This window comes from Anomaloglossus baeobatrachus, chromosome 10 (genome assembly GCF_048569485.1).
Source record: "Anomaloglossus baeobatrachus isolate aAnoBae1 chromosome 10, aAnoBae1.hap1, whole genome shotgun sequence".
Classification (NCBI taxonomy): domain Eukaryota; kingdom Metazoa; phylum Chordata; class Amphibia; order Anura; family Aromobatidae; genus Anomaloglossus; species Anomaloglossus baeobatrachus.
In genome coordinates, this window is record NC_134362.1 from 40,898,878 (window position 1) to 40,916,657 (window position 17,780).

The window sequence follows — 17,780 nt, forward strand, 5'->3', positions numbered from 1 at the left end:
AAACACTTCAGCACATGTAGTACAAGCAGCTTAGAAAGCTTGTGCCTTAGCACCTTTGCTTTTCTGCTGCTGTTGTCTAGTTATTCAGGAGCATTAGCGAAGAATAGCTACATACAGTGAATGTATAGCATACACGCATGAAAATAAACACTGCAGCACATGCAATCCAAGCAGCATTGAAAGCTTGTGCCTAGGCACCCTTGCTTTTCTGCTGCTGTTGTCAAGTTATCTAGGAGCATTAGCCAAGAATAGCGACATGCAGTGAATGTACAAGCATGAAAATAAACTCTGCAGTACATGCAATTCAAGCAGCATTGAAAGCTTGTGTCTTAGCACCCTTGCTGTTTGCTGCCGCTGGCTAGCCATCTAGGCGGGTAGACAGCCAAGAATAGCCATTACAGTGCCATGTATAGCATACAAGCCCAAAGGACACATGACACTTCAGCACATGCAAGACAAGCAGCATAGAAAGTCTGTGCTTTAGCACCGCTGCTTTTTAGCTGCTGTTTCTAGGCCTGCATCCTGAATAGCGACTTTACAAAAGTACAGCAGGAGACTTCGGCATTAGTGGGTCAGCACTGCAGCTGCCGCTTACCGCCCGCACAAAAGCAGGTGCGTGGCGCCTCCTGTGACTGCTAGCTCAGCGCTTGTCTCCGTTTTCCCGCTCTGCGTGCCGGAATGGCTGCCGGCGTCCAGAGAAGAGGGGCGGGCCGAGGGCGTGCCCGAGACAAGAGCGGGAACCCGGCGTCCCACTGAGTCTAGTGAAGGGGGCTGGAGAATGCAAAGCAGACTCCAGCTCCCTGCGCTGACTTACTGTACAGCGTCCCGCCCCTTCCCTGACTGGCAGGGCTGGGGGCGGGAACGAAAGGAAAACTAGGCCGCAAAGCCGGGGACTCGAGTAATAAGCGCGGCCGTCCTATGTGCACGGCCGGCGCGGAAGTCCCCGGCGCACCACAAGTCCCAGCCGCGCCACAGTGTAAAACACCCAGCAGCGGCCGGCGCGGCCGTTCCCAATACATAAATTCACTCAGCAAAGCTGCAGTGAATAATAGCACAAGCGCTCCGCGCTGTTGTCCCCGGCGCACTAACACTCCCAGCAATGCTGGTGCGTGTGTGCGCGATGTGTACGGGGACACAGAGTACCTTAATGTAGCAGGGCCCTGTCCCTGAGGATACCCAGCTCCAAATCCAGCAGGTTCTCTGGGTCTGTGGATGGAGCCCGGTCTCAGTGCCTGGAGACCGGTAAGATCCCACTTCACCCAGAGCCCTGAGGGGGGATGGGGAAGGAAAACAGCATGTGGGCTCCAGCCTCCGTACCAGCAATAGGTACCTCAACCTTACAAACCGCAAGTGGGGTGAGAAGGGAGCATGCTGGGGGCCCTATATGGGCCCACTTTTCTTCCATCCGACATAGTCAGCAGCTACTGCTGACTAAACAGTGGAGCTATTGCATGGATGTGTGCCTCCTTCGCACAAAGCTTGAAAACTGAGCAGCCCGTGATCCCACGGGGGGTGTATAGCCAGAAGGGGAGGGGCCTTACACTTTTTAGTGTAATGCTTTGTGTGGCCTCCGGAGGCAGTAGCTATACACCCAATTGTCTGGGTCTCCCAATTAGGAGCGACAAAGAAATACGTCTTATATTCTAGGTTCTTCAAAGTAGCCACCTTTTGCTTTGGTTACTGCTTTGCACACTCTTGGCATTCTCTTGATGAGCTTCAAGAGGCAGTCACCGGAAACGGTTTTCCAACAGTCTTGAAGGAGTTCCCAGAGATGCTTAGCACTTGTTGGCCCTTTTGCCTTCACTCTGCGGTCCAGCTCACCCCAAACCATCTTGATTGGGTTCAGGTCTGGTGACTGTGGAGGCCAGGTCATCTGGCGTAGCACCCCATCACTCTCCTTCTTAGTCAAATAGCCCTTACACAGCCTGGAGGTGTGTTTGGGGTCATTGTCCTGATGCCCATCCGTTCACCTTTTCTGCGACGCACAAAGACACGGTGGTTGGATCCAAAGATCTCAAATCTGGACTCATCAGACCAAAGCACAGATTTCCACTGGTCTAATGTCCATTCCTGGTGTTCTTTAGCCCAAACAAGTCTCTTCTGCTTGTTGCCTGTCCTTTGCAGCGGTTTCCTAGCAGCTATATTACCATGAAGGCTGCTGCACAAAGGCTCCTCTTAACAGTTGTTCTAGAGATGTGTCTCCTGCTAGAACTCTGTGTGGCATTGACCTGGTCTCTAATCTGAGCTGCTGTTAACCTGCGATTTCTGAGGCTGGTGACTCGGATAAACTTATCCTCCGCAGCAGAGGTGACTCTTGGTCTTCCTTTCCTGGGGCGGTCCTCATGTGAGCCACTTTCTTTGTAGCGTTTGATGGTTTTTGCCACTGCACTTGGGGACACTTTCAAAGTTTTCCCAATTTTTTGGACTGACTGGCCTTCATTTCTTTAAGTAATGATGGCCACTCGTTTTTCTTTACTTAGAATTTGTATTATGGCAAGAAAAAAGCAGCTAACAGTCTATTCAGTAGGACTATCAGCTGTGTATCCACCAGACTTCTGCACAACACAACTGATGGTCCCAACCCCATTTATAAGGCAAGAAATCCCACTTTTAAACCTGACAGGGCACACCTGTGAAGTGAAGACCATTTCCGGTGACTACCTCTAGAAGCTCATCAAGAGAATGCCAAGAGTGTGCAAAGCAGTAATCAAAGCAAAAGGTGGCTACTTTGAAGAACCTAGAATATAAGACATATTTTCAGTTGTTTCACACTTTTTTAAGTATTTCATTCCACATGTGTTAATTCATAGTTTTGATGCCTTCAATGTGAATCTACAATTTTCAGAGTCATGAAAATAAAGAAAGCTCTTTGAATGAGAAGGTGTGTCCAAACTTTTGGTCTGTACTGTAAATCACGGTACAAACAATAGAAGAATAGAACACTCCACGCGGCCACAAATATTATCCCAACAAGCCAAACCAGAAAACAATGTGCAAGAAGGATAAAAAAAACATAAAATGGCTCAGAAAAAAGAAGGGAAAACTAATAAATACACAGTCACAAAAAAAACAAATGGAGGATGAACCAATTAAGAAAACTAAATGAGGAGAAAAGGGTGTAAACAGAAAACGAAGCTTATAGGAATGAAGTGCAAGCGGAAGGTAAGAGAAAAGAGTAGAAAGAGTAGCTGCTTAAGAAAGAAAATGTTATAAAAAGGTCAGAAGAAAAGACCTAAAGAACAAACAAATAACTGGTACATTAAGATAAATGTATACATAAATAAGATGGTATACAGGGGGATCATCCATTACCACGCGTTTCGCCAAAAGCTTCCTCTGGGACCTCAGACAGTGTCACAATGCTACATCTCAGAATAATGAAGGATATGTTATATCAATTTGACACACATCACCAAAAATCTGGGTGCAATGGACGCACCCTTCAATGGATGCAACTGGAACGGGCAAGACGTGAGACGTTCGGCAAGTTTGCATTAACAGTTATGGCAACTTGAGAGGACAGGCCACATTGATTTTTATCCCATTTATGTTGGTCTCAGTGATAACCCCTCAGTCAGCGGTGGGAAACGCGTGAAAAATAGAGTCTCTGCAAGAGCGCCGCAAGGATTAGGCCGGGGCTACATGGCGACTTTGACAGCTACATGTATTACACAGCCAGAGATGGCGCTATATGACAGCCTGAGGTCAGTGTATGGGGCAGTGTACATCAGACATGGAACCGCGACGCAATTGTAATATCTCAAAATCATTATGAGCACTCTACTCACTAACATTACACAGCCACAGATGAAGACATGTGTCGTAGCCAAGGTGGCCATGTAGCCCCTGCTTTAAATGTAAGTCCCTAGTGATGAGTGGGCACTACCATGCTCAGGTGCTCTGTACTGGTAACTAGTGATTAGTGAGCACTACCATGCTCAGGTGCTCAGTACTGATAACTAGTGATGAGCGGGCACTACCATGCTCGGGTGCTCTGTACTGGTATTGTACTGGTAACTAGTGATGAGCGAGCATTACCATGCTCGGGTGCTCTGTACTGGTATTGTACTGGTAACTAGTGATGAGCGAGCACTACCATGCTTTGGTGCGTGGGACTCATAGTGATGAACTTGCACTGCCATGCTCGCATCGTTAGAACTCATAACTAGTGATGAGTGGGCACTACCATGCTCAGGTACTCGTTACTAGTGATGAGTGAGCACTACCATGCTCGGTACTCGTAACTAGTGAGCACTACCATGCTCGGTACTCGTAACTAGTGAGCACTACCATGCTCGGTACTCGTAACTAGTGAGGAGTGAGCACTACCATGCTCGGGTGCTCGTAACTAGTGATGAGTGGGCACTACCATGCTCAGGTGCTCTGTACTGGTAACTAGTGATGAGCGAGCACTACCATGCTCAGGTGCTCGGTACTCGTAACTAGTGATGAGCGAGCACTACCATGCTTTGGTGCGCGGGACTCATAGTGATGAACTTGCACTGCCATGCTCACATCGTCAGAACTCATAACTAGTGATGAGTGGGCACTACCATGCTCGATACTCGTAACTAGTGAGCACTACCATGCTCGGTACTAGTAACTAGTGAGCACTACCATGCTCGGTGCTCGTAACTAGTGATGAGCGGGCACTACCATGCTCGGGTGCTCAGTACTGTAACGAGCAGTTGGACGCTTGGATGTGCGCGACTTGAGTACTCGAGTATAATGGAAGTCAAAAGGGGACTCAAGCATTTTTCTGGAAGATCTTCTGGAAAAATGCTCTAGTTCCCCATTTACTTCCATTATACTCTGAGAATTGAGCCCGTCAGAGAGTACAACCGCTTGTTACGAGCACCCGAGCATGGTAGTGCCCGCTCATCACTAGTTACGAGTACAGAGCACCCGAGCATGGTAGTGCCCACTCATCACTAGTTACGAGTACAGAGCACCCGAGCATGGTAGTGCCCGCTCATCACTAGTTACCAGTACTGAGCACCCGAGCATGGTAGTGCTCACTCATCACTAGATACGAGTACTGAGCACCCGAGCATGGTAGTGCCCACTCATCACTAGTTACGAGTACTGAGCACCCGAGCATGGTAGTGCCCGCTCATCACTAGATACGAGTACTGAGCACCCGAGCATGGTAGTGCCCGCTCATCACTAGTTACGAGTACAGAGCACCCGAGCATGGTAGTGCCCGCTCATCACTAGTTACTAGTACAGAGCACCCGAGCATGGTAGTGCCCGCTCATCACTAGTTACGAGTACAGAGCACCCGAGCATGGTAGTGCCCGCTCATCACTAGTTACGAGTACAGAGCACCCGAGCATGGTAGTGCCCGCTCATCACTAGATACGAGTACTGAGCACCCGAGCATGGTAGTGCTCACTCATCACTAGTTACAAGTACAGAGCACCTGAGCATGGTAGTGCTCACTCATCACTAGATACGAGTACTGAGCACCCGAGCATGGTAGTGCCCGCTCATCACTAGATACGAGTACTGAGCACCCGAGCATGGTAGTGCCCGCTCATCACTAGTTACGAGTACTGAGCACCCGAGCATGGTAGTGCCCGCTCATCACTAGTTACAAGTACTGAGCACCTGAGCATGGTAGTGCCCGCTCATCACTAGATACGAGTACTGAGCACCTGAGCATGGTAGTGCCCGCTCATCACTAGTTACGAGTACTGAGCACCCGAGCATGGTAGTGCCCGCTCATCACTAGTTACCAGTACTGAGCACCCGAGCATGGTAGTGCCCGCTCATCACTAGTTACGAGTACTGAGCACCTGAGCATGGTAGTGCCCGCTCATCACTAGTTACGAGTACTGAGCACCTGAGCATGGTAGTGTCCGCTCATCACTAGTTACGAGTACTGAGCACCTGAGCATGGTAGTGCTCACTCATCACTAGTTACGAGTTCATGCAGATCAATCAACAGAAATTGCCGCAGCTACCCACCCCTGGCAATCAGCCGTGTTGCTTGTGTAGACGGCAGGTGGTAATCCTCCGCATACATTGGGCAGGTGGTGCTTATCTCCCAAGCAAAAAAAGTTCCTGGATAGAGTCCAACAATAGAGATAGGACAGCACTCACCAACGTCCAGTCAAAAAGACTTTATTTATTCATGGTGCAGGTAAAAAGGCAGGAGCAGAGTTGACAGCAGGGCCCCCTCATGTCCATGAACCCGAGGAAGCGTGAGTACACGCGAAACGGCTGTCGTCCATGAGGGGGCCCTGCTGTCAACTCTGCTCCTGCCTTTTTACCTGCACCATGAATAAATAAAGTCTTTTTGACTGGACGTTGGTGAGTGCTGCCCTATCTCTATTGTTGGACTAGTTACGAGTGCTGAGCACCCGAGCATGGTAGTGCCTGCTCATCACTAGTTACTAATGCATTGATCTGATATCTGGGACCCTTCCTACAAATACATTATCAATATTCAAGTCCCTAACAAGCCCTTTAAAGGGAACCTGTCAGGTCCAATATGGCATGGACCCAGCACCACGAGCAATTCTGGGTGTATATTGCTAATCCCTGTCTAACCGTTCCTGTATCTAGTAGCATAAAGTCCCTGCGCTCATTAGTATACGATAAAGGATCTTTAGAAATACTTTTGCTAAAGATCTCTTTATCTATGCTACTAGATACAGGAACAGTTAGGCAGCGATTAGTAATATGCACCCAGCACTGCTCCTGGATCTGGGTGCATATTGGACCTGACAGGTTCCCTTTAAGAGCTCCCAGTCCAGTGGCAGTAGCTTTACACCATTGCACTCGGCCTTGTGCTTGGTGATGTACGGCTGCAGGCGCAGGGAGCTGTCACACAGCATGCTACATTGTCCTTATCACCAAAAAGGGGCTGATAACGGTGACAGAACCAGCGTATGGACGTACATCCTTGCACAGTGGTGACATCTTTGCTCTGGAGTGCCCCTTTAAGACGGCCATGCATAAGCGGATGGAGGTTTATGAGCTTACCCTGCAGTAGCCGGTGACATCCCTCCCCCACTGATAGCAGTGCAGCCCTCACCTGTCTGCGGAGGTCGCTGGTGCGCACTGCTCTGTACGCGTCCTCCCGGCCGCTCGCACCGTTGTACTCCCGCTCCGCCAGCCTCAGCAGGCTCTGCACCTCGGGCTCCTCCGGTGACACCTGCAGCCACCGTCCAGGAGGGACACAGCTCACCAGCCCCGCCGCAGCGACGAGCAGCACGGACCAGCAGCCGCCCGCAGCCATCGCCATACAGGTCAGCTCTAGTACTCTGCACTGCTGCCGGCTGCTGTGCGGGGAGGATGTAAACAGGGGTCATGTGACTGCGTCATGTGACCGCTCTACGCAGCGAGGTAGACATCTTTGTTGTGGGCACTTGCTGACGATACTATGGTATTACGTTCTTATGTGTATCTGCAATGCCGGAGGACACCGAGTGGTGGCAGTATTGATGCATGAGGTCACTACTTTTGTCTTCCTATTTATCACTTGAAGAGATTCTACTTCCGTTCTCTTCCCTTGTGGCGTCAGGACTCCTATAGCTTTCCATTTTTCTTTTTCATACTGTTTTAGAGGGATTTTTGACTACTCGACAGCCCCTTTTATATAAGTATAGGGGGCACTTGAGGTTGTCGAGATAGTGGACAACCCCTTTAAGTTTCTCCTAGGTTTTTTTGTTTTTTTTTTTAATCCCCCAAAGGGGCTTTACCCTTCGATTGTTGATACAATACACTGCGATACTCCTGTATTGTGGATTATCTTGTCTCATTTCTCATATGAACCCCTTAGAGGGAATCTGTCACCAGGTTTTTGCTTCCCCATCTCATATTAACCCCTTAGAGGGAATCTGTCACCAGGTTTTTGCTTCCCCATCTCATATAAACCCCTTAGAGGGAATCTGTCCCTAGGTTTTTGCTTCCTCATCTCATATAAACCCCTTAGAGGGAATCTGTCCCTAGGTTTTTGCTTCCCCATCTCATATTAACCCCTTAGAGGGAATCTGTCACCAGGTTTTTGCTTCTTCATCTCATATAAACCCCTTAGAGGGAGTCTGTCACTAGGTTTTTGCTTCCCCATCTCATATTAACCCCTTAGAGGGAATCTGTCACTAGGTTTTTGCTTCCTCATCTCATATAAACCCCTTAGAGGGAATCTGTCACTAGGTTTTTGCTTCCCCATCTCATATTAACCCCTTAGAGGGAATCTGTCACAAGGTTTTTGCTTCCCCATCTCATATTAACCCCTTAGAGGGGATCTGTCACCAAGTTTTTGCTTCCCCATTTCATATAAACCCCTTAGAGGGCATCTGTCACTAGGTTTTTGCTTCCCCATCTCATATTAACCCCTTAGAGGGAATGTGTCACCAGGTTTTTGCTCCCCCATTTAAGAACAGCATGATGTAGACACAGAGACCCTGATTCCAGCGATGTGTCACTTACTGGGCTGTTTGCTGTCATTTTGATAAAATTAATGTTTTTGCTACAGATCTAGCAGTTATACAGAGGTCAGGAATATGGCCAAGGACGTCAAGTTGCTCTCTAATGAAGATCTAATGCTGATTAAACAGTGATTTTATCAAAATTACACTAAGTAGCCCTGTAAGTGACACATTGCTAAAATCAGGATCTCTGTCCCTACGTTATGCTGTTCTCAGATTAGGCGACAAAAACCTGGTGACAGATTCCCTTTAAGGCGATTTTTTTGTTTTTGCGCTTTAGTTTAGGGCTGCTCCTTTTTATTAGCATTCTGCAGCCACTTTAGATGCTGGAACTTTTTTTTCTTTGACTTCCAATATGATTTTCTTCTACTGTAACATTGTCCACCAACTGACTGTTTTACCTGTATACCATCTGACAGAAGATAGACAAAGATCCACCGCCACTTCCTGCAATGATAAAGACCTGCCCCTATTTCCAATAGAAAAACAAAGTCCACCCCTTTTTTTTGTAGAGAGACACAGACTCTTCCCACTACCTATAGAGACAAAGCTTCACAACCTTATCAGAGACAAAGTCCACATCCAATACCTTTAGATAGTCAAAGCCTCATCCCTACTTATAGAGAGACAAAGACCATCACTTCCTGTAATGTGACAGAGTCCACCCTCACTTCTTGTAGATAGCCAAAGTCTCATCCTCAAGTATAGAGAGATAAAGCCGCACCTCCACTTTTTGTACGGATACAAGATCCACCCCCACTTCCTGTTGAGTGACAAAGCCCATCCTGCTTCCGGTTGAGGGACAAAGCCCTATCCCACTTCCTGTTGAGAGACAAAGCTCCATCCCACTTCCTGTTGAGAGACAAAGCCCTATCCTACTTCCTGTTGAGAGACAAAGCTGCAGCCAACTTCCTATTGAGGGACAACATTCCATCCCACTTCCTGCTGAATGACAAAGCCCCAGCCCACTTCTTGTTGAGAGATAAATCTGCATCCCACTTCCTGTTGAGGGAAAAAGCCGCATCCCACTTTCTGTTGAGAGACAAAGCCCCATCCTACTTCCTGTTGAGAGACAGAGCCCCATCCCACTTCCTGTTGAGAGACAAAGCCCCATCCTACTTCCTGTTGAGGGACAAAGCCCCATCCCAACTTTACTGTTAAGTGACAAAGCCCATCCCACTACCTATTGAGAGACAAAGCCCCATCCTACTTCCTGCTGAGGGTCAAGGCCCCATCCCACTTCCCTTCCTGTTGAGTGACAAAGCCCATTCCCACTTCCTGTTGAGAGACAGCCCCATTCGACTTCCTGTTAAGAGACAAAGCCCCATCCCACTTCCTGTTGAGAGACAAAGCCCTTACCTCCTTCCTATTGAGACAAAGCCCCATTCTACTTCCTGTTGAGAGACAAAGCCCCCATCCCAATTCCTGTTGAGAGACAAAGCCCTTTCCTCCTTCCTATTGAGACAAAGCCCCATCCTACTTCCTGTTGAGAGACAAAGCCTTATCCTACTTCCTGCTGAGTGACAAAGCCCCACCCTATTTTCTGTTGAGAGACAAAGCCCCATCCCACTTCCTGTTGAGAGACAAAGCCCCATCCTACTTCCTGTTGAGAGTCAAATCCCCATCCTACTTCCTGCTGAGGAACAAGGCCCCATCCCACTTCCCTTCCTGTTGAGTGACAAAGCCCATTCCCACTTCCTGTTGAGAGACAAAGCCCCATCCTACTTCCTGTTAAGAGACAAAGCCCCATCCCACTTCCTGTTGAGAGACAAAGCCCTTTCCTCCTTCCTATTGACACAGAGCCCCATCCTACTTCCTGTTGAGAGACAAAGCCCCATTCCACTTCCTGCTGAGTGACAAAGTCCCACCCTATTTCCTGTTGAGAGACAAAGCCCCATCCCACTTCCTGCTGAGGGACAAGGCCCCATCCCACTTCCCTTCCTGTTGAGTGACAAAGCCCATTCCCACTTCCTGTTGAGAGACAAAGCCCCATCCTACTTCCTGTTGAGAGACAAAGCCCCATCCCACTTCCTGTTGAGAGACAAAGCCCCATCCTACTTCCTGTTGAGAGAAAAAGCCCCATCCCACTTCCTGTTGAGAGACAAAGCCCCATCCTACTTCCTGTTGAGAGACAAAGCCCCATCCCACTTCCTGTTGAGAGACAAAGCCCCATCCTACTTCCTGTTGAGAGACAAAGCCTCATCCTACTTCCTGCTGAGTGACAAAGTCCCATCCCACTTCCTGTTGAGAGACAAAGCCCCATCCTACTTCCTGTTGAGAGTCAAAGCCCCATCCTACTTCCTGTTGAGAGACAAAGCCCCATTCTACTTCCTGTCGAATGACAAAGCCCCATCCTACTTCCTCTTGAGGGACAAAGCCCCACCTCACTACCTGTAGAAAGATAAAGCCCCATCCCATTTTCTGTAGAAAGACAAAACTCAACCTCCACTTCCTTTAGGGACATTTTCTTTTTCCTATTTTGGCATCTCAATTGCTTCAGGCTGGTTACACTTGACAACAGTCAGTGGTCAGCAAGGTAAAGTGAAGGGAGACACTTAGTGATTTTGGGGCTAAAAATGTCATCTTGGGGTAAAGTTTGTCCTTATTTTAGTCCCTGCATTTTCCATCAGATGAGCCTGAGTTTATTGCAGTGACGGTGACCAAGTATTGACAGTTACACTACATGTCGTGATAGTTCCCGGACAGTAAAGATAAAGGAAATGTAGGAGTAAAATAACTTATGAAGACATAGTATTTCTTTCGAACCTTTTATTAGTATGTGTCTGTTTTTGGCAGAACTGTTTGTCTTGAATATTTCCTTTTGGCAACATTTATTCATTTATTGCAGTGGTGTGAATAGTCAGATAATTAAACATTTCATATAGAAAAAGATGACTTCCCGGCTTTGTAAATAACGTGTGTGTTCTGATTTGTGGTTCCATCTTTGTACTTAGATGATAGATTAGCATAAACTGAATATAATCCTTACACTGGTTGCAGACGTGCAAGCCTATAACCGGCACATTTGTGCACCTCCTTTTTTACGCAAAATCCTAACAAATCCAAGGACCCAAACTGGTAGATCCGAAATTAGGACTAGACGTCCATTAGTAATACTTGCCCACCAATGCACCCGTAATATTTTTGCATGAAACTGGCCTTAGGCGGGCTTTACACGTTGCGACAACGCTAGCAATTGCTAGCGATGCCGAGCGCGATAGCACCCGCCCCCGTCGCACATGCGATATGTGGTCATTGCTGCCGTAGCAAACATTATCACTACGGCAGCGTCACACGCACATACCTGGTCGTCGTCGTCGCTGTTACTGCCGACCAATATCTCCTTCAAGGGGGAGGTGCGTTCGGCGTCACAGCGACGTCACCGTGACGTCACTAAGCGGCCGGCCAATAGAAGTGGAGGGGCGCAGATGAGCAGGACATAACATCCCGCCCACCTTTTTCCTTCCGCATTGCCGGTGGACGCAGGTAAGGAGATGTTTGTCATTCCTGCGGTTTCACACACAGCGATGTGTGGTGGCGCAGGAATGACAAACAACATCGTACCAGCAGCAGTAACGATATTATGAAAAGGATCGACGTGTCACCGATCAACGATTTTTGACGTTTTTGTGATTGGTGATCGTCCCTCCTAGGGTTTACACGCTGCGATGTCTTTAACGGCGCCAGATGTGCGTCACTTACGACGTGACCCCGACGATATATCATTACCGATGTCACAACGTGTAAAGCCCGCCTAAGGCAAACATCTGTAGCGTACAGTCAAAGAACCAGTCCGTAGGGGGTGCTTTTCCCCATCCAAAAACTGTTTACCGCTAAGGATTCTTTGCCATTTTTAAGACGCCCTTTATGTATATTTTATCTCAGTGGACATTTTTGGCCAAATCTTCTTCCTCTCCCTTAGTGCGATATGATTCTATGATCATTGTAAAGCTCCATCACGTAGCCCAACACAGACTACAATCACTATGGTCTACAGCTCCTCACCACGTGTGCGCGGGGTTGTACAAGGTGGGATCAGAACCGCTACCAATGTCATCCATAACATCCCGCTACGTCAGTACAGAGGCGTGGAGATTGTGAGTAAGAAGGAGCTATAGCGCCGGGAGGGCAGGCTTCATGTCTTACTGCACAGACTATGTCATCTTCACGCTCCTTCGAGGTGACCCCCGACAGCCAAAATTGGAGGAAGAATCATAGGATGCCTATACAGAGTAGACTGTCAAAAAATTATGTAAAGCTGCAAAACAGCAATATTTTGGAAGAGTGTAAAACCTCTCAAACCCCTACTGGACTGCTTCTTTAAGAAGTTGCCCTGTTGTAACTCTTCTTATTCTAGAGGTTCAGAGACATAAAATAACTAACTGAGCCTTTAGTCACCCTCATTAGGTCCAGCACGTCCTCTTCTCCGCCGATCCGGTCTTTGTAGATCGGCTTCAGGATTGATGTGACATCTACAGTGATTTTAACCGCTGCTGCCAATCACTGAACTCAGCAGCTCTGTCAATGTAGACGACATGAGCCGTTGAGCCCAGTAATTCGCTCTAGTACTGTAGATGCGACACAATCGCTGCTCTAGTCTTTGTAGATTGGCTGCAGGATTGATTTCACATCTACAGAGCTTTTAACCGCTGCTGCCAATCACTGAACTCAGCAGCTCTGTCAATGTAGACGATATGAGCCGTTGAGCCCAGTAATTCGCTCTAGTACTGTAGATGCGACACCATCGCTGCTCTAGTCTTTGTAGATTGGCTGCAGGATTGATTTCACATCTACAGAGCTTTTAACCGCTGCTGCCAATCACTGAACTCAGCGGCTCTGTCAATGTAGACGATATGAGCCGCTGAGCCCAGTAATTTTCTGTAGCACTGTAGATGCGACGCCATCGCTGCTCCAGTCTTTGTAGATCGGCTGCAGGGTTGATGTCACATCTACAGTGCTTTTAACCACTGCTGCCAATCACTGAATTCAGTGGCTCTGTCAGTGTACATGACATGAGCCACTGAGCCCAGTGATTTGCTGTAGCACTGTAGATGCGAAGCCATTGCTGCAGTCTATGAACAAAAACTGGAGCAGCGGTAGAGAGGCAGTGCTGGACCCAGTGAGGGTGAGGAAACGTTGAGTTTGTTATTACATATGCGGAGAGTAAGAAAGGATAAAACAGGACAATCCTATTAACAATTAGCCTTCTCTATTAGGATTTATTTAGACTGTGCAGTCAAAATGCAGATTTTTATTGCGTTTTATTGCGATTTTGCGATCATCACAACAATAAACTGCGGTTGAACTGCAATGCACAAATTGATCCTTACCATTCTGACCAGACACATTCTGATTGTCTTTCTTTACCACTAATGAGGCCAGTCTGTCATCCGTAAGTTGCCTATTTATCAATGTGACTCTTAGGCGGGCTTTACACGCTGCGACATCGCTAGCGATTGCTAGCAATGACGAGCGCGATAGCACCCGCCCCATCACACATGCGATATGTGGTGCTTGCTGCTGTAACGAACATTATCGCTACGGCAGCTTCACACGCACATACCTGCTCTGCGACGTCGCTGTGACCGGCGACCCACCTCCTTTCTAAGGGGGCGGTTCGTTCAGCTTCACAGCGACGTCACAGCAGCATCACTGAACCGCCGCTCAATAGAAAAGGAGGGGAGGAGATGAGCGGCCGGAACATGCCGCCCACCTCCTTCCTTCCTCCTTTTTCCGGTGGACGGAGGTAACATGATGTTTGTCGTTCCAGCGGCGTCACACACAGCGATGTGTGCTGCCGCAGGAACGACAAACAACATTGTACCTGCAGCAGCACCGATATTATGAAAATGAACGACGTTTTTGTGCTCGTTGATCGTCGCTCATTTGTATTACACGCTGCGATGTCGCTACCGGCGCCGGATGTGTGTCACTAACGACGTGACCCCGACGATATATCGACAGCGATGCCGCAGCGTGTAAAGTACCCCTTAGTGTTTCGCGTTATACAACTGCCATTCCCAATGACATGTTTCGCCGGTTACTTGTGTGTCCTCTTGGGGTTTGTGAACCGGTAATTAGAACAAAACAATCAACAACCATTAAATATTCACATTTATTTCCTCTGATATTTAGAGGAGGTTTTTTTTCGGAGAGTAGGTCAGTGACATGGTTGACAATGTTATGTGTTAAAAAAAATTGTTCCTGAACCGTAGGCACACCGTAGCGGGTAAACAGGCGCATGACTGACATTGTATTGGCTCAGTGACAGTTCATCAACCTTGATACTGAGTCCCACTCTTTTTACCACTTTCAATGACATTTTTTTTCTTGCTTCAAGGATTTCGTGCACATTACAAAAGTATTTGTTATGCTACTTGCCTGGAAAGCTAAGCTACAAATTCTACCTTCATGAAAATACAGCCATCCTTGATTGAAAAAATGTATATATACACTTATGGGGTTTATGTAATTAATTCTATAGACGTGATGGCGCCGGAAAACTACAATGGAAACGTTCGTTGGGGTGACCTATTTGGATGAGCGAAGGACCAACAAATTGCTTAATCCAGTGGCGCAATAAATAATTATATATGGTCGTATTGTAATTTGTGTTCTTTCCTCCTATGACATTGGTACAGAAAAGTGCGTCAGGAACATGTGACAGTAAAATGATTCTATGAATTTCGTCACAAATTTCATCGAGAAGGAATAATCTTAAAATAAATACCCTTTATGATAAACTTTTCATTTTGTTACGTTCTAATGTATAATGACCCGCTTTTGGTTACCGTTCGCGGGCTATGCATTCAATAAAGTGTATATATACATTTTATTTGGCGCTGTCCTACACTTTACGAAGGCCATTTTCTCTTTAGATATATGATTGAGGTACAGGGAAAGGAGAGTAGATTTTGGGAATAGTCAAGGGAATCGGGGAGGGGGGGGAAGGTGTTGTTATTACAGATCACTCTCTCCGTAAAGAGCACTGGAGAAGGACATATAATCTAGAGCTCCGGAAACAGTATCTGTGCCCGTGTATTTTGTCATGCGGCTGATACAATATTCGGCTTGTTCGGGAGGCAGCTCTCTACGAAGTTCTTCGATGGTGATGTAGCACTGAAAATAAAAAAAAATAAAAAGTCAGACTGATACCATCATGTATTTATATGTACCAACCATTATCATTTCAAGAACCACAAGGTTTTTTAATTTTGTCTTTATTTGTTGGTCATAGCGTATTAAGAATTGATACTTGAGTGTTGAGTTTGGGTTGTAACCGTTAAGAAATCTTTACTTAGTCTCTAGTTTATTATTTTTTTTGTGCAGGTCTAAAAATTATTTGTAAGCCAGCTTCATGTATCCGAATATAATGGACCATGTATGGCTCGTGATTTTTAGGCCAGCCAGGGGTCTCCTGACCCAACTCAGAAGCTTCATGTATGGCTAGCTTCACGCATCCAAGTTTCTTGGTCCTTGAGTGGCCCATGATTTCCAGAAAGGCTGGGGGTGTCCTTACCCAACTCAACAATTTCATAAATGGCTAGCTTCACGAATCCAAGTTTCTTGGTCCTTGAATGGCCCGCGATTTTCAGAGATGCCAGGGGTTTCTTTACCCAACTCACCAACTTCATGTATGGCTAGCTTCATGCCTCCAAGTTTCTTGGTCCATGTATGGCCAGCAATTTCCAGAGAGGTCGGGGGATCTCCTTACCCAATTCAACAACTTCATATATAGCCATATGTGAAATTTTTGAGTCATCCAAGTTTCACTCATCCAAGTTTCTTGGTCCATGTATGGCATTGGCCTGTGATTTCCAGACAGGCCGCTGGTCTCCTGACCCAACTGAACAACTTCATATATGGCTAGCTTCACACATTTAAGTTTCTTGGCCCGTGTATGGCCCACAATTTCCACAGAGGCTGGTGGTCTCCTGAACTGACTCAACAAGTTCATATATGGCTAGTTTCACAAATACAAGTTTCTTGGTCCGTGTATGGCCACAATTTCCAGAGAGGCCGAGGGTCTCCTGACCCAACTCAGTAGCTTCATATATAGCTACCTTCACACAACTAAGTTTCTTGGTCCTTGAATGGCACACGATTTCCAGAGAGGCCGGGGGTTTTCTTACCCGATCTTCATGTATGGCAAGCGTCGTGTATCCAGGTTTCTTGGTCCTTGATCGGTCCGCGATTTTCAGACAGGCTGGGGGGTTTCTTGACCAGACTTAATAACGTCATATATGGCTAGGTTCTCGAATCCAAGTTTCATGGTCTGTGTACAGACTTCAATTTTCAGACCAGTCATGAGTCTCTTGGCCCAAACTCAACAGTCTCATATATTCCTTTGAGGCTATTGAGGTTGGCTCCAAGGTCCTGTGGCCAGTAAGTTGACGGGCTCAGATTTTTAAAGCCAGCATTACCAGCACATCTCCTCTTTTAAATGGGATGTGTTGATAATATTATGTAAGCTGTAAGGGTACGAGCACTCGTAGCAACGATTGTCCACTTACAGTTTTGCCCTTGCACCTGGAAGTGTAACAAGAGCTGATCAACATCTTCAATCATTGTGGGCAGATTGTCTGCACGTGTAAATGGACCCTTAAACACAGAATTCAAGGCTTCTTTTATTTCCTACTCACCTTGTCTGATGCCAGGATCTTGAAGGAAGCCATAACTTGTTCGGCAGTGTCTGTTTCTGCTGTTTCCCGAGTCATAAAGTCAATGAAGGCCTGGAAGGTCACAACTCCTGTGTTGTTGGGATCAACCAAAGTCATGATACGAGCAAACTCAACCTCACCCTAGGAAAGAAAGAAACCATACTGAATATTCGCAAATCTGTAGTCTTAGAAACTAAATGGAAATTCACATGCTCATCTAAAACTGAGTTTAGAATTTATTTTATTTTAAGTTGGTGTTTAATCATCGTCTTACCAAATCGTAACCCATGGAAATCAGGCAAGCACGGAAGTCATCAGGATCCATCATGCCGTTCCTCTTCTGCAGATGAAAAAATAATTTGCATAATAAAGCGGTAAATTTGAATTCATGTTTGAAACTATAAATGGAAATATTAATATTTTTTGCCAACAAACGCTCACCCTGTCAAAGTGGTTGAAGGATGCACGGAACTCATTCATCTGTTCTTGGCTGATGCCCTTAGCATCACGGGTCAGGATCTGGTTTTCAACTTCATTGATGGTCCTGGCAATTGTAGTGAGGAGCTGCTCCCATCCCACACGAACATGCTGAGGACAAAATAAAAAGTAAGGCAAAAAATAATGAGAATGGAAGTGAAAACGTGTTACTTAACTTTTTTTATTTATTTATTTTTTGGTATTG

At 46.8% G+C, this 17,780-nt stretch overlaps 2 protein-coding genes across 2 annotated transcripts in view; both read right to left on the reverse strand.

The window, feature by feature from the left end:
* Positions 1-7,313, reverse strand: part of CTSF (cathepsin F) — an 81,716-nt gene extending 74,403 nt beyond the window's left edge. Inside the window, exon 1 of the mRNA XM_075326326.1 lies at positions 7,043-7,313. Within this exon, the coding sequence (XP_075182441.1) occupies positions 7,043-7,252 (210 nt within the window). The 5' untranslated portion in view covers positions 7,253-7,313. The remainder of the gene's footprint in view (positions 1-7,042) is intronic.
* Positions 7,314-14,534: 7,221 nt separating this feature from the next.
* ACTN3 (actinin alpha 3) overlaps positions 14,535-17,780 on the reverse strand; it is a 94,491-nt gene continuing 91,245 nt past the window's right edge. The window contains exons 18-21 of the mRNA XM_075326327.1: positions 17,540-17,686; positions 17,373-17,438; positions 17,081-17,239; positions 14,535-15,557 (exon numbers count right to left, since the gene is read on the reverse strand). Coding sequence (XP_075182442.1) covers positions 15,399-15,557; positions 17,081-17,239; positions 17,373-17,438; positions 17,540-17,686 — 531 coding nt within the window. The 3' untranslated portion in view covers positions 14,535-15,398. The remainder of the gene's footprint in view (positions 15,558-17,080; positions 17,240-17,372; positions 17,439-17,539; positions 17,687-17,780) is intronic.